This window comes from Monodelphis domestica, chromosome 8 (genome assembly GCF_027887165.1).
Source record: "Monodelphis domestica isolate mMonDom1 chromosome 8, mMonDom1.pri, whole genome shotgun sequence".
In the NCBI taxonomy this organism is placed as follows: Eukaryota; Metazoa; Chordata; class Mammalia; order Didelphimorphia; family Didelphidae; genus Monodelphis; species Monodelphis domestica.
Genome location: NC_077234.1, coordinates 29,360,189 through 29,383,652, shown reverse-complemented (window position 1 = coordinate 29,383,652; position 23,464 = coordinate 29,360,189). Strand labels below are relative to the sequence as shown.

The 23,464-nt window shown below is 37.5% G+C and overlaps 1 protein-coding gene across 2 annotated transcripts in view; it reads left to right on the top strand.

Moving 5' to 3' along the window:
• The window catches only part of PDCD10 (programmed cell death 10), a 57,544-nt gene that overhangs the window by 12,342 nt on the left and 21,738 nt on the right, over positions 1-23,464 (top strand). For both annotated transcript variants that reach the window (XM_007502254.2, XM_056807350.1), the window contains one exon: positions 7,768-7,972. In XM_007502254.2, the coding sequence (XP_007502316.1) occupies positions 7,877-7,972 (96 nt within the window). In that variant the 5' untranslated portion in view covers positions 7,768-7,876. The remainder of the gene's footprint in view (positions 1-7,767; positions 7,973-23,464) is intronic.

Here is a 23,464-nt window from a genome sequence, read left to right as displayed (position 1 = left end):
GTAAGTTGCTGTGGCCAAATGACTACAGGTCCTGCACTCTATCCACTGTACCTTCCAGCTGCCTAGAGAGCAGGAATATTGAAGAGTAATGACATAATCAGGCCTCTGTCTTAGGAATTCAGTCTAACTGGCATCTGTATGAATAGAGGGAGAACCTTGAGGCAGGAAGACTGATTAAGGGGCTTTTACAGTCAACCAGGCAAGAGTTGATGAAGGCCTGAATTAGGGTAGGGTGGAGAATGAGTGGAGAGAAGGGAGAGATAGGAGGTTTGGTAGAGGAACAATCAGTAGTACTTGGTCAATGATAGGATATGGGATGTGAGTGAGAATGAAGAATAAGATTAACTCCAAAGTGGCAAACCTGGGTACCTAGAAAGACCAGTGGCAGCACATTTGGCAGAAATTGGAGTGAATTGTTCAGATTCACACAGCTAGCAAGGGTTAAGGCTATAATCTGTGACTAGAAATTGTGTCTATAACTAATTGTGACTAGAAATCCAGTCCTCATCTCACTACATGCTCTACTAGTATTGGTCTTGCTACCTTAAAGTATCTGCACCACAGTTTCCTCATTTGTCAAATGAAGACTGGGAGGAGATGATTTCTAAGGGTTCTTCCTTCTTTTAACACTGAGTCTCATTACCTTAGGAGAAGAAATTTTTGAGGCAGAGAAAATGCTTCTGGTTTATGAATACCTCTATGTCCATGTCCTTTCCCCTCTAGCCCCCTTTTCCTTTCCCTTGCTTCTTCTGCTGCCTATCCTCTTTTTCACTGTAGTATGAAGAGATTGCACAGGATGATGTCAAGTGTGCTGAATTTGGGATCAAAACACCTAGGTTCAAATCCTGTCTTAGGTGATATTTAATCATGATTTTGGGGAAATACCTCCTAGCTACTTACTTGGGATTTGGTAAAGGAGGCGATTGGACTAGATGATATCTAAGGACCCTTCCAACTCTGGAGTCCTATAAATAGTGGTAGCTACTTTTTGGAAAAGCCCAGAAAGGTTCCTTGGTGTAATGGGAAAAGGATAGAGCTATAGTATAATGGTAGTCTCTAGGTGACTGAGAATGACAATGATAGAGATAAGGATAAGATTTAAGAGAAGTGGAAGGTTGTCTTTAATGCACATGCTAGGAACTCTAGAGATAGGATTTTAACAGGCAGGGGGCAGAGGAGGAACAGTTTGGAAGGGACAGCTGTTAGAGTGAGTGACTTTTTGGGGGAGCAAGAGACTTTTACTGTCCTGAAGGGAGGACGAAAGGCTGGCTTTCTGGAGCTTGACTACCTTAGCCTGTTTGTGGAGAAAGAAAAACCCTAAAATCATCTTGAAAGATTCTCTATCTGACTAGAGAACATCTAGCAAAGGATCTAACTCTACCTGCTGTATTTTTATCAACTTTCCAGAATGTTTTGTCTAAAATCTTGTCAGGTTGGCTTTGAGGTTTTTATGTCAGGGGTCAGACCCACCGGGATTGGACTTAGCCATTTTGAGAGCAGTCATAACAGGTTTTGGAGACAGATTTTTTAACTCAATCATATCAATTACTGAGGGTCATAGATCGGCAGCATAGCCAGCTCCTTTGGGGGAACACTTAGGTAGAAACAGGGAGCTGGTAGGTTAGCTTGAAGACCAGAAGACTCCCTCTTGCGAGGGATGTAGATTGTGGTAGGTTGGATAGCTATATCCTTTATAGTCAGGGACAACTTATTCTGATCCTCAGTTTGTACCTTCTCTTTGAATAGAGATACTTATTTTATATAACATTGTCTCCAAGGCAGGACTGGCTCAGTGAGAGAAAGCGATTCTGCTTTACTCTCACTAACAAGGGGCTAGACTACCTGGAGACCACTGTTAGGTATTTAGGAAGTTCTCCAAGTGGAAACTACATACAAACTCTTGAGTTCTCCTATTAAACCTTCTGGGTTTATTAGTACATTCTGTTTTTTTATTGGTGACAACACTGGAAGCCAGGCTTCTCAGATCTTTGCAGCCTGGCAAGTGGGCTCAGCATCCTATTACCTTACTCTAGCTCTAAGAGAAGAGGACCTGGTGAGTTAACAGAGAATGGGATCCCATCTTTGCTTCCTTAGGCAGTTAGTGAGGTGGATGTGTCTTAAGGAAAACGGTGATTCTAGGATAGTCTCAGAAGCACAAGATTATGTTGAACTTTATGACTAGCTGGACTGAATTGATTCACAATTGAGTGTTACAATAGTAACCCAGGATCACACAACTGAGAAGACCTCCTTATTAAAATTCCTTAGTGGGGGCAGATAGGTATCTCAGGAGATGGAGATCCAGGCTTAGAAATGTGAGCCCTTAGACACTTCCTAGCTATGTGACCCTTGCTAGCCCTTAGTGCTCTTCTGACTTAGAACCAGTTTACTAGTATTGATTCTAAGGATTTTAAAAAAAGTGACTTTTTACAGTTGAGGAAGAATACATTTTCATGGACTTGGAAATACTTTTCGGTGTCTATAGGAGGTCATAAGACTGTAGATAGAGACCAGAAGGGAGGAACTTCCCAGGCCACTTCATCCACACCCCACCATCAACCCATCCCCATCTTTTAATAGTAAGGAACCAAAGTCAGAGATGAGAGATTGTATGAATTGTCCTAGGTCACAGAGGTTTTAGGAAGTGATAAAGGCAAATCAGTGAGAATAAGAAAGATGAGATTTTACTTTTCTAAGAACCTTGTCAAAGCTCACTTTATAAATGAGGATATGAAGATACACAAGGTTAGATCTTTGCCTTAGAGATTCAGAATCCAACACTTGTTGCCCATGAACCTTTTTTCACTCTGCCCAACTTTTCAAAATCCTTTTGCACAAAAGTAGAATTCAACTAAATTTGAAATTTTTGCTGCTTTTGGAAACTTGATACATAAAAACTCACATATAACTCTGGAGGTTTGTAAAGTGCTCTATATCCATTGTCATTTGATCATCACAAATCCTTTAGGAACTCCAGGCATCATTATTTTACAGATGATGAGGAAATCTGATGCTGAGAAGAACTAAGGATTTCCTTAATCACACACCTAGGACATGTTAGTGACAGAATTTGAACCCACCTCCAGATTCTGCTTGCAGGTCCAGCTGTACTCTGTTTACTCTCCCAAGCAGACACTGAAAATGACTAAATCCAAGGCTTAGTTGAAACTGGACAATAGGATTCATTTACTACTTCATTTTCGTCTTAGTTTTCAGATGAATCTTTGTAAAGGAGTTGTTTAGTGGCTATGTCAGATCTTTAGACTCTTTCATAAGGGGAGCAGTGACTAAGGTTAGGAGAATTAGAAAAAGGAAATTGGCTTGTTTACTGAAGGCTTTGGGAAGAATTGATAGTTTTTTCTCACCCAGGTTTAATAATCATTGAGCTAAACAGCAAATCTTAGAATTATTGTTTTACTATTAAAAAAAATAGAACTTGTTATTTTTTACTAATCTTGGTTGAGTATCTGGAATTTATCACACTTGACAACCAGTCATTATGCAAAGTAGAAAATGGGCTTCTGCCAGGAGGTCTGGAAGTAAACCTAGAGGGGCAAGTACAAAAAGAGGAGCAGGTGATAAGGGTCAGACCAGATTTTATCTACAAGAAAAGCCAGACAGGCCCCTCTGACTAGGATTCAAATGCAAAATGAACTTGACTGCCTTAGCTCTCCTCTCTGAGGGAGCCCTCTTCAGTCATCTGTCCTGGTACTTACAAAGGAATCCTTCTCTTCTAGTTATCTCATATTCCACATGGAGGCTGTTTTCCAGAAATGCTGATTATGAGGCTTAGCCTGCCCTTCACCAGAGGGCCAAGGCAGTGGGGTGGGGTGGATGACCTCAGGGATTCTTCACTGAGCTAGTCAGTGACACACCCTCTGTGCCTATAAATGGGTTTGTTCAAGGGACTTAGTGAAACTAGGCAAAAAGTATGGTCCTTTTCTGTCATCACTGATTACCTTTATTTATCAGGTATGTATTGGAGCCAGTGTACTTGGTATGAGAAATCTGAGACAAATGCCTCCTAGAAAATTGTGTTGGAGATCTTAAAGGGGACCCTGAAAGCAAAGATTTCTAAGAACTTGCTGATGATCTTGACTTAGGATCGAGCATGGGGTTCCTTCTGCTTTCAAAATGTTCCGGGGGGGGGGGGGGGGGGGGGTTATTCTCATGGAGATTTTTATATCAATTATGTTAAGATAAGAATTTAATGCCTTGTTACATTGTCCTGATAACAATGTAATAGATGATGACAAAGAAGCCACCTTGACTTTTTTGAAAAGTTCATGAATTCCCTTGGTCTGGAATACAGGAGCTGCAGCCTGGAACTAGAGCAGGGCCAGTACCCTGCTATTCCTTGGGGATTGACTTCTTATCTTCTTGACAAGACCTTTTAAGAAGAGCCCTGCAGTAGGAAACTTTGCTGTGTATCTCTTGGAAGCATATTTTAACTTAGTAAAAACAAAATATACATTTTAAAAATCCTACTAAATAGTCCCAAGAGGTCATCTTCAAAATCCAATTTCATTGTGATATGGGTGAAACCATCCGGTTTGGAAGTTCTAGTTCAGATAATTTCCAGTCCTTGAAAACGTTGTAGTCCAAAAGCTTATTTATTGGTTTTTGGGATATATTGAATGCATGTGACTTATCAAATTTTGATCAATGTTAGGCTATTTTGAACTCAGATGACAGTTTCTTGAAGAAATGATGTTATAAGTAGTGGTTAAGTTTCCAAGCCAGCACACTAATTAACACATTAACACAAATTAACTGTGATACTACACATTTACAATGAGAAAAAAAATCAAAACCATCAAAACCAAAGGGGTCACCTTTAGTCATAAAGTATATTTGACCATAAAAATCTAGAAACACTTATTTAAAAGATACCGTTTCCTGCTATTTCAATACTGGTATTTAAAATAAAATCAATAAAACAGATTTAGAAGTACTTAGTTGTACATTTTATATAGAATTCTAGTAGTTAGGAATAGCAGGTATTAATTAGAAGAGACATTCTAGGCAAAGTTAGAAGGGGCCTCCAACCTTCTTTCAGAACTCCTACACTTTTAGATCATTTCAGATGACTTCTTAGCATAGTGTCTGGCAACATAGTAAGTAAGCTTTTAATGTCTTCTCTCTTTAATTTACCAAACTTCTAGAAAGTAGAGCGCATGAGTGTTTTCCTCTATTGACTCCTTGACCCTTTATAGATTTTCTTTCTGTACCAATTAACTGCAATTATTCTTAGTAAAATCACCACTTGTCCCCTAATTGTCAAGTTACATTTTCTCAATCAAAGTTCTCCTTAACTTCTCTAGCATTTGACTGAAGATTCTTTACTGCTTAAAACTCTAGGTCCTCTACATCTCTGATCCCTTTCCTCCCTTTTCTGTTTTGTTCTGTATTGTTGTTGTCTAAGGTTCTATCATCATCCACTTCTCTTGGTGATCTCATCAGTTCCTCTGCCTTGGAGTATGATCCTTTTAGGAATAGCTTGCAAATTATATCATCATTTCCAGCTTTTTTCCTGAACTCTGTTCCCAGATCCGGTTAGTACCTTAAAACTCAGCAGAATTGAAACTGAACTTCTGGCTTCTTTCTCCTCTAGGTTTGTGGCTCCTTTGCTTGTTCTATTAGCTCAACTTCTTGGTAAAGTTTTGTGTTTGTAAACATTTCTTCTTAATTGAATTAGAGACAAGATTTCTAACCAAGAATCATATGGTTATCCCAGGTAGTAGAGAGGAGGCGGTGGCCATATAACAGGGGACCTGTCCCTGCAGATCTGCTTGTCCATTTGAAGTAATAAAGGAGCTTCCTATAATGTTTCCTGAATGTTTTCCTTTTTTTTTCCTGAAAAAATTTTTAAGGCTATTTACAGAAGACTTTATTTGTGGGGTCACAGTTCATAAATGACTGGAAGATTTGAGTTCAAAGACCGGGGTATCCTACCCTAGCAGGGATTGCTAGAATACTTCCAACACAGGACTGAGACCTGTTCTCCAAGGCCCTGTCCCACTCAGTGGACAGTTTCACCAAGGGACCCTCAGAAACTTTGGCTTCACAGGCTCTGGACTTGCCTGTTTATGCAGAGGTGAAGGCTCAGTGGCTGAACCAGTCCTCCTCAGAGCATCCTTCCAGCTCTGTCGTTTTGGTTGGAATTCCCCAAAAAGCCAGTCTAGGGAGTCAGTGTTGTTGCCCAGAGGCAGTGTGAGGTTCTGTCCACATGTTTTCCTTCTGGTTGGATTAATCTTTCTGAATCATCATTCTGATCATATATTTTTTAAAAACCACAAATAGTCCTCCTTAGAGAACAAAAGTCAGAATTTACCTGTTGTTCAAGGACTTGTGGACCCAACTATATTTCTGTTTTTTTAACATGTTGCTGTCTACCATATATTTTCCCACTTCTCTTGCTATGCAGTTTCTACCTAGAATGCTTCCTTATTACCTTCCAGCTTCTCCCATTTGATCTTAGCCCATCAAAATCCTTTTCTTCCAACATTCCCTTTCTACAGATTCCCTACTTCATTTTAGCCCAAAAGTTCCATTGAACCTTTTTAGCACTTTTGTCCTTGGGGCATACCCATTCCTATATTGCTTTGGTCTCTGGGAGATTATCCTCAAAACTTTGCTCAGGGGCCAGCTAGGTGGCTCAGTGAATTGAAAGCCAAGTGCAGAGATGAAAGGTCCTGGGTTTAAATATAAACTCGGACACTTCCTAGCTATGTGACCCTGGGCAAGTCATACCCCATTGTCTAGTCCTTACCACTCTTGCCTTGGAACCAATACAGTATTAATTCTAAGATAGAAGATAAGGGTTTAAAAAAAAAAGACTTAGCTCAGTTCCTACATAATATTGGTTTCACTAAGTTCATTTCCAGGTGCAGCATAATTGCTGGATGATTCATTCTACTGGGCTAGAGTCCAAAATGTGTTGCTCCCCAAGATCACCTGGAAAGTACAATCGTTGCTTCTGGAGCATTGATGACTGATGATGTGCTACTTATAAAACAGTCTGGATTTTGACTTCTGGATTCCTTTTGCTCATTTGTTCTTCCAAGTTTGGAGACTCTTGCCTTCCTCTAGAATAGAAAGAACTAGCAAAGTGTTAGTTTATCAGGGGCTGTGTGGTCACCTTCACAGAAAATGGGAGGAACAAGTTAACAAATGAGTACAAAAGAATGTACACATATATTTTTTGGCTTGTATTATGTTTTCTACCAGATCTTAGGTCCCTGGATTATAAAAAATGATAAGGTCATCTTCATATCTCCCTCTTCTCACCAAATAAACTTTTTCTGAATGAATAAAACAATGTTCATGGCAGTGTTTCCTCATAATTTCATTTCAAACATTTAACTTTCCATTTCCTTCATGTAAGTATCTTTGAAACTAGTCATATTTTTACTTAAAGTTCATCTTGTATTAAAAAAATCAGAAGAAAAAAATCAGAATTAGAAGGCTACAATATTTCCTCACTCCACTATTTGTCTCTCCTTCTTAACCAAAATTTCTGTTTGGTCATGAATTCCTCTTTCTTTGTCTCCTAGTTCTCCTCTTTCTCTCCTTGACTAAAAATTAGGAGTAAAATGCTAACCCAATCTCATTGGGAAAGGGGAATGAATACCTATTGGCAGAAAGAGAAGTACCTAGTTGAGATTATAATATTGTAGTCTGCAAATGACATTTTCATCTGGAAGATATAAAGTTTTGATGTATCTTATCATGATTGTATGTCTTTCTTATTTCTTTTACAACCAGGTCAGTAGATTTGAATCATCCATTCTTGACGCAAAAGAAAAAAAAAACTTCAGTGAATGAAGAGTCTTCTACTTTTTAGCACTGTTTTTCTACTGTAGTTGGTCTTTGAATGAGGATGACAATGGAAGAGATGAAGAATGAAGCTGAGACCACTTCTATGGTTTCTATGCCACTATATGCAGTCATGTACCCTGTGTTTAATGAGGTAAGTTAATAAATGTTTTAAGCTATGATCATACTACAATTCATGTTAATGTTTTAATCTAGTGAGGTCTAGTAATAGTAACAAGCTAGCCCAGAAAGAGGACACGGGGAAAATGTATGCCAAAACAATGCAAATGCAAAATTTTTAGATTTTAGATTCTCTGTTCTCTGGACCAAATCACATCAAAATACCCATATATCTTTTTCTTTGATTTAATTCAAGTATTTCAAGTTTTTATTTCAAGAAGTTATTCATTTCACCTATGTCTATAACTTTAAGGTGTGCAAAACATTTTCCTCATAATGACTGAACTATTCTGAGGAAATCATTATCCCCATTTTACAAATGAATTTGTAAGTTTGTAAAAAAAAATGAATTTGTAAATTTGAGGTTGAGGAGATTGCAAAAGGGAACCATGGTCTGTGCAGAGACTTCTAGAAACAGAGTAGGGACCTTCGTCTCTTCATCTTAAAAGAAGAAAATACTGCTGGAACACACACTCCTGGATTGTGAGCTGGTAGAGATATCTAAGAACAGCTCCCTCATTTTACAGGCAAAGAACTCTTAAGGCTTAGGGTCTTTCAGTGACTTGTCCAGGGGTCCAGGACTAGGACCTGAGATTGGAACAATTTAATATTTCATTGGAAGTTGGGGAAATAGTTCTTTCTCATTTAGAACCAAACATTTTTAAGTGTTCAGAGTCTCAAATTTAGTCTAAAACAGATTGATAATTAGCAAATGGTGAATGTTGTTTTACAATTTGATCTTGGAGTATTTTAGCTGAGTGTGTATTGATTTGGCAAGATTTATAAAAAGTGAATCAGCATGGCAGAATATTTATGTCTGAAGTTAATAGGGATATAGTTTACTAATCAGACTTCATAATAGGTTTTCCTTCTAAGTGTACCACAAATAATTTTCAGAGTATTCAGAAATATTCAAAACTTTCGGTAAATTTGATGCTTTTTTATTTTGATAAAGATAAAATGGATCTACTTTAGAAGGGAAGTAAAAAATTATTATTGTACCTTCGGATATGACAGTTGACTAGAAAGAATCTTGTTCTCACACACCCTACCTTGTGAACAAAATACCTTTTAATGGATTATACTTATCGGTTTGTAAAAGTTAATATTTAACTACAGTTCAGATACGCATTTTATATAAATGATTGTATTGAGATGGAAGATAAGTGTTCAGTTCATTGTTCATAGACAAAGGTGTAAAAATAATTGTAGATTTCAACACATGGTAGACTACCAGCTGTGGAAGTAGGAAACTCATTTGAATCTGGATCATTCATTATATGGTTTCTGGGATTTGTTGAAAGAATTAAAACTCCCTGGAAGTAGGTGGTCACTTTCACATTAGGATGAGCTCTTGAGTACTGGTGATAGCCTCTACTCTTATTGCCTTCTAAAACTTCCTGGCTAAAAGCCCACACTGAAGAAGAGTTTTAGAGCTGTTTACTCAGAATCACAAGACAAAACTATTTATGCTATTATGGAAATCCAGCACACACTGAATTCATTAAGCCTATGACAAGGCATTGGAAGAGTAAGCTTGGCTAATTAGATATTGTAAAATACAGAGTTCTAAGCAAGTTGCACATTACATTTTATAAAATGGAGTTTGAGCTTGTTACATTGTGGAATAAAGGGTTCTTGTATACTTTATAATTTCATCTTACGTCAAAATATTCTTGTCACTTCCTTGAAGAAGTAACTATTTCCTTTCATCCTAATTAATTACTTTTCATGAAAGAAGGGAGAAAAATCAGATATAGTTTTTCCCTAAATAAAGATAACTGGCATTTTCTTTCCTATGCCCTTTGGGAATCTTTTTTCAGGCTAGGTAGATAGTATTTTGAAGTGGTTTATTAATGGGATTTTAAGATTTAGATTATCTTATTTCACTACCAAGAGTAGGTTTAAAGTAACTAAAATTGATGTCCTTTCTTTTTTGGAATGTCCTGATTACCCCAAATGGAATTTACTTCATAGAAAACCAATAGAAATACCTAGAATGTCTTATTTCTTCATAGAGAAAGAGGCATTATAGTATATTGGATATATGCTAGCTCTGGACTTAGAGGTTTGGGTTCTGTGGTGACCTTGAATAAGTGAGGCTCTCAGCCTCCCTGGGCCTTAGTTTCTTGGAATGTAAATTGAAGGTGTTGGACTAGATGTTCCATGAGCTTACCTCTAGCCCTAGATCTATGATCCTGCAATAAGAGAATTTTCAATTTCTGACTCCTCCAAACAGTGACTTAATGAATAACTACAAGTTATACTTCTTTCAATTCAATTCTGCTTATCTGGCATCATTTTTTGTTTGTTTTCTTTTCAAGAAAACTTTGAGAAAAGTTGATTGGACTTAACTGAATTTAATATTTGATTTTACAATAAAGATATGTTTTAATGAGATTATCTTTTAAAATTTACTAATTAATGCTATTTGCCTCAGTGTACATATTATCCGCAAAGAAATAGTAAATTCACAGCTCTATGTGGTATGAGATTTGTACTACATGCATCGCCTTTCAGAGTATTCTTATTCTGAGTGAACTGTTTATACTGGTCCTGAGTGGTGTTCCATTTTGATCAGCTTTCTGCTTGGAAGACAGAAATCTTTGGCTCTACCTACCGATACCTTTCTGAGTTACTGAGGCCATCCTATGTGAATCCTCATTGCAGTTTTGCTGAGGTCACTCCTGCACATGTAATTTACCAAAAGAAAGAGCACATGGTTTCTTTGTGGGGAAACTTAGTTTCAAACCAGTCAATTAGCTTTGTAGGTACAAGAGCTGGTGGACAGACTTTATGGAGACTTTCAGAAAAGCTTTCAAGTTTCTACCTGGAAATATATTTTCAAGTAGAGTTGAGGGAAGGAGATATTTTCATCTTAGAGAGCAGAAACAAAAAGTAGAGATACAGGCTGTTCTCTGGGTGGATGAAACAGTGTAAACCAAGTTTTTCTTGGAGGTCAGTACCATGCATAAGCTCGTTAACATTTTGACAAAGAATCTGAAAGAGTTTAGGCTCAGTGAACTTTACAAGTTTATGGATATGACAGTGAAGGCTTCTAGGTAGAGAAATGACATATCAGCAGGGCAAATTATCAGGAAGGTCCCCATAAGTGGGCAGAAGAATATCTGATGACTTTGTTGAATAAAACCAAAGATCCAAAGAAGGACAAATAACAATTAAATTAATTAATTTAAAAAACAAACTTTTTTTTTAATGCATGCTATGTTCAGAAACCATTGTTAGACAGTGGGTATACAAAAGCCAAATGGAACTTACTCAGGGTATTTCCAGTCTACTAGCAAGATGACATGTACACATATAAGGAAAGAAGGAAGCAATCTTTTATTAGTAGTAGTAGTAGTAGTAGTCTCTCGGTAACTGAGGATGATGATTGTCTTTGTGCGTTTTTGTGCACAAAGACACTTTTACATGAAGATTTAAGTGGAAAAGTTGATGCACAGAGACAGTCCCACTCTCTCGGCGTTGGAAGCCTGGGTCCAGTGGCACGAAAAGTCGTTACACCTGGAGACTTCCTCAGCTGCATTGGATGGCCGTGTTGTCCTTTGTGCTCCAACACGCCCTAAGCACTCCACAGTGCCTTGCTGTATCGCCATCTCAGCCGTTGAACCTTCTTGTTGGTTTCTTCCACCTGTTCCGCCGAAGCAGTCTTCACATGCTGGGTGAGCAAAGCCTTGGTTCACCAGGGGTCAACAACCCGATGGCTACCCTCAATCTTTTATTAAGTACTTACTATATGCCGTGCATTTCTTCTGGGATTACAATTAAAAGCAAGATGAAACAGTTACTGTTTTAAATATACATTTGTTTAAATTGAAATTTTACCCACAAAAAAGGAGCAGAAAAGTGAGTAGTAGAGAGGTAATGAAGTTACTCTGTGTGGGATATTGTTTTAGAGCCTAGAGGAAGCCTGGAGTGGAGTGCAGGCAGACCAGCATAGACCCTTCTACAATGGAAGCTCTAGAAGGAGCTATGGTCATAGTTTGTTCCAGGGCAAAAAGGCCCCATTCCATGATGAGCCAGCAGTAGAGGATCATGGTTTTGGAATCCAAAGGAAGTTAGGAATGGGGCCCAGAAAGGAATGAAAATGAACCTTATGGGAGAGAAATTGGGAGATGGAATACCAACTGCTGCAGAGTTTTCCCAGACCAGCAAGGTTTTCCAGAGGAGGTCAAATTGAGCCTTGAGGTCAGGATTCAGAGAGCTGAGATAAGAGGTAATAAATTGTAGCATCTAGGTAACAGTGGATAGAGCAGAGCACCAGAGCTGGAATTGGAAGGACCTGGGATCAAGTGTGGCCTCAGATACTTCCTAACTATGTGACTCTGGGCAAGTAAGTCACTTAACCACAGTTGCCTCGCCCTTACCACTCTTCTGCTTTAGAATAGATATTTAGTATTTATTGGTTCTAAGACAGAAGGTGGTATGGATTTTTTGTTGTTGATTTTTAAAAAGATAATAAATTAGAAACTTGGAGAGACAGGTTGTTGTGAAAACACTGAGACCAGAGAAAAGAGCGTTCTTGGTTTGGAGTCATTCAGTCTGGCTAGAGCTTATCGTTAGTGAGAGAATTTGGGATACCTTGCTAGGAGCATGGTTGTGAGGATGGTAAATGCCTCTATAAGGCATTCCCATTTCATCTTAGGTACTCCCTAGTACACAGCCTTGGCTTTTGAACAGAGAAGTGACTTGGTTATGTCATTGGAAGATTATCTTGACATCTCTGTGGAAGATGGATTGGAAAAAGTGATAGAATCAAGAAGATGAAGAGAAAGCTATTGCAACAGCATCTATCAGGTGATGAATACCTGAAGTCTGAGGGGTGGCAATGTGTGTGGAGAGAAGGGGATGCTTGGGGAGAGTTATGGAAAGTTAAAACAATTAGGCTTGGCAGCTAACTAGAGGAAAGAGGATGTAAACCTGTGTTCTTGGAAGGACAGCTATCCCCTTAACAGAAATAGGGAAGTTGGAGGAGCAGGGTAGCAGGGAGAAAATGCATTTCATTTGGAGAATGTTCAACATCTTGTTGGTATGTCAACAGTATCAGCAACTGTGATATAGCAATGGAGTTTGTTAAGGAGATTAGGGATGGATGTCAAGGTCTGGGCTCCATGCAGCAACTAAAATAGGGTCTTTCTTTGAGGTCTAGCTCAAATACTGACTTAGTCAGAAGACCTCTAACCATGTGAACCTACTCCAGGCATATTTCCTTCATAGGGGATTCATCTATTCCATCCATTTGAAACTAACCAGCATACCTCATGTCTTGTTTTCCAAGAAAGATCTCTAAACATAATGATGGAGATTGTGTCTTCATTCTATCTCTTCCATAGTACCCTTACCCAACAGTCAGTCAGCAAGCGTTTAGGAAATACCTGCTGTGTGCTGGGCACTCTGGTAGGTACTGGGGCTACAAAAACAAAAATGGAGTTCTTTGATTATGACTTGATTCATTTTATAAGAATATCTCTACTTGCTAGGATAGTAAGCTAAATTTTCCAAACTAAGAGGGGGATGATCACTAATTTAAGTTACTATTGTAAGAATTCAAAAATATAGGTTTTTATGCCAATATGAAAGTTCTAAAGTAATATAGTGGTCGCTGATTTTAAAACATTATAGCTTAAGTCAAAATGACTTTTAGTAACATTATTTACAAAGAGGTTTCGGGAAGAAGGAAAGTGGAGAAATGTAAGAAGAGGGTAGAGAAATGTCTAGCTTATTACCCTAAATGTTTCCCTGATGTCCAGCTCGGCCCTGGCAGGGCTTGGTAATCTTCAGTTAGAGTATCTGGTGATGTCTTCAGCAAGGGTTCCACCAATTCGGCCTCCTCCAGGAAAGGAAGGCCTCTCCAGAACCAATCTCTACAGAAGCCAGGAAAGGAAGGCCACTACTCACCCAGCAAGCCAAGGCAGGATTCAGGGAAAGAGTCTTCTCCTTCAGTCCAGCTCACCAATGCAAAGTCTCCCAAGACAAACTCCAAAGGAGAAGGCCAAGTCCAAAAACCAAGTCGAAGGCAAAGTCACAAAGGAGAAGCACACCAGATCAGAAGTTGTTATAGACAAAAGAGTGGTTGCCATAAACTGTGACTGCAAAAATATGGTTTCAAGACATTGTCTTGATTTAAATCAAAAGTAAGTGGTCGCCATGGGAAAAATTCCCAAATATGAAATACTCAAGTCAGCTGGGTTTTGTGGAGATTTTAATTAATACAAATGAAGGAATTAAGGGAAGGGAAAGAGAGAGAGGCAGAGGAAATAGTAGGAAAGGGCCTAGGCCATTGGCCTAGGTCTGAGCTTTAAGAGAGAAAACTAAGTCAGTCTTTAATCACTCACCACAAGATTTTTCCAAGCAAAATTCTAGTGTTCAGAGTGACCCTCCAGTTCAGCTCCTGAGCTCAACTAAGTTCAGCCACTGAGAGACTCCAATTCAGTTTCCTAAGCTGAACTAAGTCCAGAGGCCTCTGACGTCCTTTTAAAGAGAATTTTCTCCTATATCACCTCCCCTAAATTTTCACATCTACCAATCACAGTAGACATTTTCCAAAGGATTGACCATTCTTAATTCACATCTTGTTATCACCTTCTCTGGGTAGACTAAAACTTCTGAGTATTTCACACCTCTTTGCTAAGGTTGTCCCTTGCAAGTTGCTTGACCTTTTAGTGATTAATTTGACCTTCATAGTTACTTAGCACCCTTTTGTAGTAGATCTAAAAATAGACCTACCTTAAGGGTTTTTGGCCCTCACTATAAGTATGAGTTAGGAGTTTTACAACTTTATCTTCCCCTAAAGTATGCCTAAGTATAGGTGGAGTAATTTTAAAGTTCCCAATACATTCCTGACCAAGTACCTTCATTGTTTAAAATGGGGAATAGCCTTAACCAAATGTTTTAAGGTAGAGTTTGAGCAGTTTTAAGATTCACAAAGTTCAGGACTTTTTAGTCGTCCTTTTTCCAAGTCGCTTCCTGTCCCTTCCTCTACTTTACAGGAGCCAATTGCTGTCTTTCAGTTTGCTTAGCACTGCCCAGGGGCAGGGCAGTGGCCTCTGGAATTGTCACCCGCTTTAGCAAGTGACTTGTGAACTCTTTTATTTAGTGTTAAAGAGGGGTGCTTAAGTTTTTGATTGATTAATTTAAAAGTTGCTGATTGATAGTCAAAGAAAGTTTGATTCACTCTTATCAATTTATGCTGACATAGCTATACATAAAACTATACATGTCATACATGTTAAATTCAACAATTTTCATAGTAACAAAAGGAAAGGGTGCCCTCAAAATTTGAAGGAAGATGTTTAGGACAGAAGGAAATACTTTATATATAGTTGATAGTTAACTTATAAAACTTACAACTTGAAGAAACTATGTTGTTCTCTAAAAAATACAAATTGATTTAAGAATGGGTTAAGTAATTTCATGATTGATAGATGCTTACTCAGTTATTAAGAAAAGCAGGAATATTTGAGGTGACATCATGGAAAGGTAGCCTTGATTTACCTCAGGGTGAAATTTCAGAGTCAGAATATTGACATATATTCTTGTGCCTCCCCTTTAGACCAAGTCTTTAAACCCAGCTTTATATATTGCTGTATATACTTAGGAGTCTAGACTGTCTGTCATCTTCCGAACTCTCCAAAAAGCCAAAGTGGCTTCTTCCTTGATTAATTCTCAATCAGCCCTCCCAATCCCTTGCCTCTCAGCAGTGAATTTACATCCCACTTGAAATACATTGAGACCATCTCTTGTGAATTCCTTTGGCTTTCATTCCTCACACCCCTCCATAGCCTGTGAGTCCATTCTTTTATCCTTTCCTCCAGTCTTGGAATGAAGTGGTATTTTTCTTTTTGTCAGAATTAACTCTTTTACTGACAGCTTATATTATCCTTCCAAGTTGTGTTTTGTCATCAGTGGATCAGGAAAGAATAAAGGAAAAGGCAATTTATTAAATGCTTATTTACTAGGTATACAAGTAGAAAAGTGAAACATTCCTTGCCCTCAAGGTGCTTACATTCTAAATGGGGAGATAACACAAATAAAAAATTTCAGCTGCAGTGCTGTTAGAAAGAACTGGAAGGTGCCAGAGGGGCTATAGAAGGGCAGATAGCAAAGCCCAAGGGTCTGTGCTAATCAGATGCCAATGCATGGGAGTCTAGAGGTCATAGTGGCAGGGTGGTTGAATAAGGCCTAGAGTATTTGGAGATGTAGTGGCACAGTACCTGGCAAGACCTGATAGTTGGCTATCTCACTAGTAGTTGATGACTCCCAGCTTACCCAGATGATACTTAGACACCCCAAAACTCTTCTTTTTCTCCTTCATTCAGTGACACTGGTCTCCTGGGTGTTGCACAAAGAAGACACTTTATCTCTTAGCTCCAGACATTTTCTCTGGCTGTCCCCCATGCCTAAAATGCTCTCTCTCATCTTTACCTTCTTACCTCTCTAGCTTCCTAAAATCTTAACTAAAACCCTGCCTTGGGCAGATAGGTGTTGAAGTTGATCGAGTGCTGGGCCTGAAGTCAGACAGACTTGGCTTTCCAAGTTCAAATTTGATCTTAGAAACTAGCTGTGTGATACTGGGCAAGTCACTTAACACTATTGGTCTCAATTCTTTATCTATAAAATAAGTTGGAGATGGAAATGGTAAACTACTCCAGTATCTTGACCAAAAAAATGGAGGCACAAAGAATGAGAAAAGGCTGAAAACAACTAAGCAACAAAAATGCTGCCTTCTACAGGAAGCCTTCTCCAATCCCTTTTAATTCTAGTGCCTACCCTCTTAATTTTATTCTATATATATATAACTTGTTTTATATATATTTGTTTACATATTGATTTCCCAGTCTGTATGTAAGCTCCTTGAGGGCAGGGATTGTCTTTTGTCTCTTTTTATTTTTGCCTGGCATATAACTCAATAAATATTTATTAGCGCTCTATAAATCATAAGCAAAGACACAAAAGATAAAAATGTCTCTCTCTTTCCCCCTTACTCCCCTTTTGGTCAAATTCTCACTTTGTGTTTCTCCTGCCTAATCTGATTAATTGGTTTGTTCCAATATTATTTTTTTAAAAGGATATGTCAAATTAATCTCAGTTCCTTTTTTGACAGAATTTTGACAGATCTACCATATTGGTAGATCATTGAAGAATGCTCTAGGGAGCAGCTGAGTGGCTCAGTGGATTGAGAGCCAGGCCTTAGGGATGGGGGGGTCCTGGGTTTAAATCTTGTTTCAGATACTTCCTAGTTGTGTGACCCTGGGCAAGTCACTTAAATTCCATTGCCTAGCTCTGACTGTTCTTCTGCCTTGGAATGAATACACAGTGTTGATTCTAAGATGGAAGGTAAGAGTTTCTTTGTTGTTTTGTTTTTGCTTTTGTTTTGAAGTTTTAGAACTGACTTTATTATTTTTTTCCCCATGGGAATAAGTTTATTTAGTCAACTTAGAACATTATTCCTTGGTTACAATAATCACATAATTTCCCTCCCTCCCTCCCCTCCACCCACTCTTCCTGCAGCCAATGTGCAATTTCATTGGGTATTACTTGTGTCCTTGATCAGAACCTATTTCCATGTTGTTGTTTACACTAGGATATTCATTCAGAGTAAATCCCCAACCATATTCCTTCCACCCATGTATTCAAGCAGTTGTTTTTCTTCAGTGTCTTTACTCCCACAGTGTTTCCTCTGGATATGGATAGTGTTCTTTCTCCTAGATTCCTCCAAGTTGTTCAGGGTCACTGCATTGCCACTAATGGAGAAGTCCATTACATTCAATTGTACCACAGTGTATCAGTTTCTGTGTACATTGTTCTCCTGGTTCTGATCCTCTATGTATCACTTGCTGGAGGTTGTTCCAGTCCCTATGGAATTCCTCCACTTTATTATTCCTTTGAGCACAATAGTATTCCATCACCAACATATACCACAAGTTGTTCAGCCATTCCCCAATTGATGGACATCCCCTCATTTTCCAATTTTTGGCCACCACAAAGAGCGTAGCTATAAATATTTTTGTATATGTTTTTTCCCTTATTATCTCTTTGGGGTACAAACCCAGCAGTGCTATGGCTGGATCAAAGGGCAGACAGTCTTTTAGCACCCTTTGGGCATAGTTCCAAATTGCCCTCCAGAATGGTTGGATCAATTCACAACTCCACCAGCAATGCATTAATGTCCCTACTTTGCCACATCCCCTCCAGCATTCATTACTTTCCTTTGCTGTTATGTTAGCCAATCTGCTAGGTGTGAGGTGATATCTCAGAGTTGTTTTGATTTGCATTTCTCTGATTATAAGAGATTTAAAACACTTTTTCATGTGCTTATTAATAGTTTTGATTTCTTTAACTGAAAATTGCCTATTCATGTCCCTTGCCCATTTTTCAATTGGAGAATGGCTTGATTTTTTTGTACAATTGATTTGGCTCTTTACAAATTTGAGTAATTAGACCTTTGTCAGAGGTTTTTGAAATGAAGATTGTTTCCCAACTTGTTGCTTCCCTTCTAATTTTGGATGCATTAGTTTTATTTGTACAAAAACTTTTTAATTTGCTATAAACAAAATTATTGATTTTACATTTTGTGTTTTTTTTTCTAGCTCTTGCTTGGTTTTAAAGTCTTTCTTTTCCCAAAGATCTGACAAGTATACTATTCTGTGTTTGCCTAATTTGTTTATAGTTTCCTTCTTTATATTCAGGTCATTCACCCATTCTGAGTTTATCTTGGTGTAGGGTTTGAGATGTTGATCCAAACCTAATCTCTCCCATACTGTCTTCCAGTTTTCCCAGCAGTTTTTATCAAAAAGTGGGTTTTGGTCCCCAAAACTGGGATTTTGGGGTTTATCATAGACTGTCTTGCTGAGTTCATTTACCCCAAGTGTGATTTTTAAAATCTCCATCTTGCTTGGTCTAGCACCCAAAAATTGTGCACACCCACACTACATGGGCATGTGCTAGTCAATGACAAATCAGAAATAACTAACTGCCCACCTGGGCTGTCCTGAGCCAAGCTTGAGCCACCACTTGTGAGGCAGAGGAAGTGACGTAAAGAGCAGCCTCTGGAGTTCGCTCACTTCCTAGCGACAGAGTTAGGTGCAGTTTGTGCTAGGAACTTGAGCAGAGAGGAGTCCCGCAGACAGCTTTCTTCAGATCGGTCACGTGAGTCGAGGACTGATTCTCTTTTCTACCTTGGCCTTTGGGCCTAAACTCCCTCTGGTTTTGCCAGAAGGTTGAGTTAACCTTTTTCCTTTTCGCCCTCGCTCCTTCTCTCCCTCTTCTTCTCTCTTACTCCCGTTGTAATTAAACCACCACAACTCCATTCTGACTTGAGTGTTTCATTTAGGAATTTCATCAGTGAATTCCTTAGCGACCATAAATTAATATTATATCAATCTTCAAAAGTGATTTCACTACAACACAAGTCTATTCCACTGATCCTCTTTTCTGTCTCTTAGCCATTACCAAATTGTTTTGATAACTCTGCTTTATAGTATAGTTTGAGATCTGGGACTGCAAGTCCTCCTTCCTTTACATTTTTTTTTCATGATTTCCCTGGTTATCCTTGATCTTTTGTTCTTCCAATATGTTTTTATCTAATTCAGTAAAAATGTTATTTGGTAGTTCAATGGGTATGGCACTAAATAAGTAGATTAACTTGGGTAGGATTGTCATTTTTATTATGTTAGCTCATCCCACCCATGAGCAATCAATGTTTTTCCAATTGTTTAGATCTAGTTTTAATTGTGTGGAGAGTGTTATATGTAGTTGTGTTTGTATAGTTCCTGTGTTTGTCTCAGCAGATAGATTCCTAAGTATTTTATTTTGCCTAGGGTGATTTTAAATGGAATTTCTCTTTCTAATTCTTGCTGCTGAAATGGGTTGGAGATATATAGAAATCCTGATGACTTATGCAGGTTTATTTTGTATCCTGCAACTTTGCTAAAATTGTTGATTGTTTCGACTAGCTTTTTGGTTGATTCTCTAGGATTCTTTAAGTAAACCATCATATCATTCACAAAGAGTGATACCTCATTGCCATTTCTAATACCTTCAATTTCTTTTTCTTCTCTAAATGCTACTGCTAGTGTTTTTAGTACAATGTTAAATAATAGAGGTGATAATGGACATCCTTGTTTCACTCCTGATCTTATTGGGAAGGCTTCTAGTTTATACACATTACAGATGATGTTTGCTGATGGTTTTAGATATATGCTGCTTATTATTTTTAGGAAAGGGCCTTCTATTCCTATACTTTCTAGTGTTTTCAATAGGAATGGGTGTTGTATTTATCAAAGGCTTTCTCTGCCTCTATTGAGATAATCATGTGATTTTTATTGGTTTGCTTGTTAATATGGTCACTTATGTGGATGATTTTCCTAATTTTGAACCATCCTTGCATTCCTGGTATGAATCCTTCCTGGTCATAGTGAATATCCCTTGTGACTACTTGCTGGAGTCTTTTTGCTAGTATCCTATTTAAGATTTTTGCATCTATATTCATTAAGGAGATTGGTCTATAGTTTTCTTTCTCTGTTTTTGATCTGCCTGGCTTTGGGATCAGTACCATGTTTGTGTCATAAAATGAATTTGGTAGAACTCCCTCTTTGTTTATTCTGTCAAATAGTTTGTATAATATTGGGATTAGTTGTTCTTTGAATGTTTGATAGAATTCATTTGTGAATCCATCTGGACCTGGGGATTTTTTCTTAGGGAGTTCTTTGATGGCTTGTTCAATTTCTTTTTTTGATATGGGGTTGTTTAGATAATTTATTTCTTCCTCTGTTAGTCTAGGCAATTTATATTTTTGTAAGTATTCATCCATATCACCTAGATTGCCATATTTTTTGCCATATAATTGGGCATAGTAGTTTTTAATGATTGCCTTAATTTCCTCTTCATTTGAGGTGAGGTCTCCCTTTTCATCTTGGATACTGTCAATTCAGTTTTTTTCTTTCCTTTTTTTAATTAGACTGACTAGTACTTTGTCTATTTGATTTGTTTTTTTTCAAAGTACCAGCTTCTAGTCTTATTTATTAAATCAATAGTTCTTTGACTTTCAATTTTATTAATTTCTCCTTTGATTTTTAGGATCTCTAATTTAGTCTTCATCTGAGGATTTTTAATTTGTTCGCTTTCTAGTTTTTTTAATTTTCATGCTCAATTCATTGACCTCCGCCCTTCTTAATTTGCTAATATATGAACTCAAGGATATAAATTTCCCACTGAGTACTGCTTTGACTGCATCCCATAGGTTTTGAAAGTATGTCTCATCATTGTCATTTTCTTCAATGAAGTTATTGATTGTTTCTATGATTTGTTCTTTAAATAATTTGGAGAATCGTATTTAATTTCCAATTAATTTTTGGTTACCTCTCCATGTACCCTTACTAATTATTATTTTCATTGCATTGTGATCTGAGATAGTTGCACTTATTGTTTGTGATCTTTTGCACTTGTTTGCAACGTTTTTATGCCCTAATACATGGTCAAGTTTTGTGCTGCTGAAAAGAAAGTATATTCTTTTGTTTTTTAATAAAAGAATGCTTTAAAGATAGTTTATTTAGACTTTAATCAAGCACTTAAAAGATCTCTTTTATTCTCTTTGCCACACAATTGAATATTTAGTTGGGTTTGTCAATAGTTGAATGACTGAAATGAAAGAGTATGCATTAATGGTTCCATATCAAATTACTTCTTTTTAAAATTTTCCACTACCGTAGATAAAGACAGCTGACATTCTTGTCAAATCAATAGGTAACACAAAACCACCAGGGAGATCTGACACACTGACTAGAGTAATGATGCACAAAGAATATTGTTAACTTAGAACATTGGGCTGGACATGACAGACAGAGGCTCCAGTTGGCTCTTCTTGGCCCAATCCATTGGGCTTTACTCTGGTCTTATTGTCCTATATCCTTCTAAAGTATTTGACATTAGTCCTGCCTTCTAGCTTCTTCAAGACTTGTTAAGATTAAAATTAGTTTCTCTGCTAGAAGTGTTATATTTTTATGAGGTTTATTAAGATTACGAATTAAGGAAAATACAAAATAAGAAAGCACGTGTCTAGGAGGGCGAATGGCTCATTCACCTATACTGCATCATGAGAGACCTGTCTGCTCAGAAGTGGAAGTAGGAAGAGAGCCAGTAGGCTTTACAGCCAGTTTAAATAGAAATTTTGATCTCTCTCGGGTAGGGATCTCAGTGAGATTAGAGGGCACCTTGGGAACTAGAGCAGGGACTTCTGGAGATTGAAGTCCGGGGTTCAAAATCTCCATTTTTACCGACTGCTCTGCCCTAATTCTATTAGTTTTCTAGTTAGATTCAACTAATAGGTTCCCTGACCTCATCCTTTTCTCTTACTTTTTATTCATTTCTACAGGCTAGTCATCTTCCCATTGAATTATAAAGACAGTAAAGGAATTACTGTATTCCCTTCATCTTTTCCTATTTTCTTCCCTTCTTTCTTTCTGTACTGTATTACTGGATTTTTTTTTTCAGACCATCCTGTTTGGAATTTTGCTTCACTTCACAGTGTTTGTAGTCTCAAGAACTTGTAGATACCAAAATTACAAGTTAAGGATACTACATTATTTTCAGAGAGATTAATAGTTTATTTCATTTAACTTCAGTGTGCATTTCTTATATTTGGAGTCACTGATGTCTTTTAAGAAGATATTTCTTGGTGTTTCTAACAATCTTATTTGCAAAATAAATTGATTTAAAGTGTTTGGTATCCTCTAGATATAGCTATATTAATGTAGTTTGTAAGGAAATAATGACATTTTCTTTGCCTCAAGGGATTAATAGTAATATTCATTGCACAGCATGAGATGTACCCACAGCTTTTGTTGAGATGTTTTACTTTTTAAGACCTATAAAGGCGGTAGTATTTTCCAATACTTAATATTGTTCAATAAAAACAGGCACAGCCTAGTTTTGCTGACTTAACTAGCTTATTCATTGTCCTTAGGGGTATGAGAAACCGGCAACCAAATGAACTTGTTGGTTATTTTGAGGTTGGCAGCTACACTTTTACACAGATTAAATTGTTTTTCTAAAAAGGCTACTGCATATGACTTTGTAAACAAAATGCAAAACAGAATCTAGCAAGTTTATGAGTAAGCATAGTTCTCTTAAAATTATGAATTCTATTTGTTAGAATTTATTAAAAGCATCAAATTGATTTAAACTGCAGCATTTTCTTATGTCATTGTTCAATTCACTAAATATTTATTAAGTTCCTAATGTATGTTTGGTTCTGAAGGACATAAAAATAAATAGAATGCTACCTAAATAATCAATTTTGTTTTAACACTATATACACCAATTATAAACTATGCAACATTACATAATTTAAGAAAGCAGGGCTAATGGGAAAAATGAGGTCAGGGACAAAATACCTAAAAACTTAAATCAGTGATATGTTTTTAAAAAAAGATAAGAATGTAGTCAA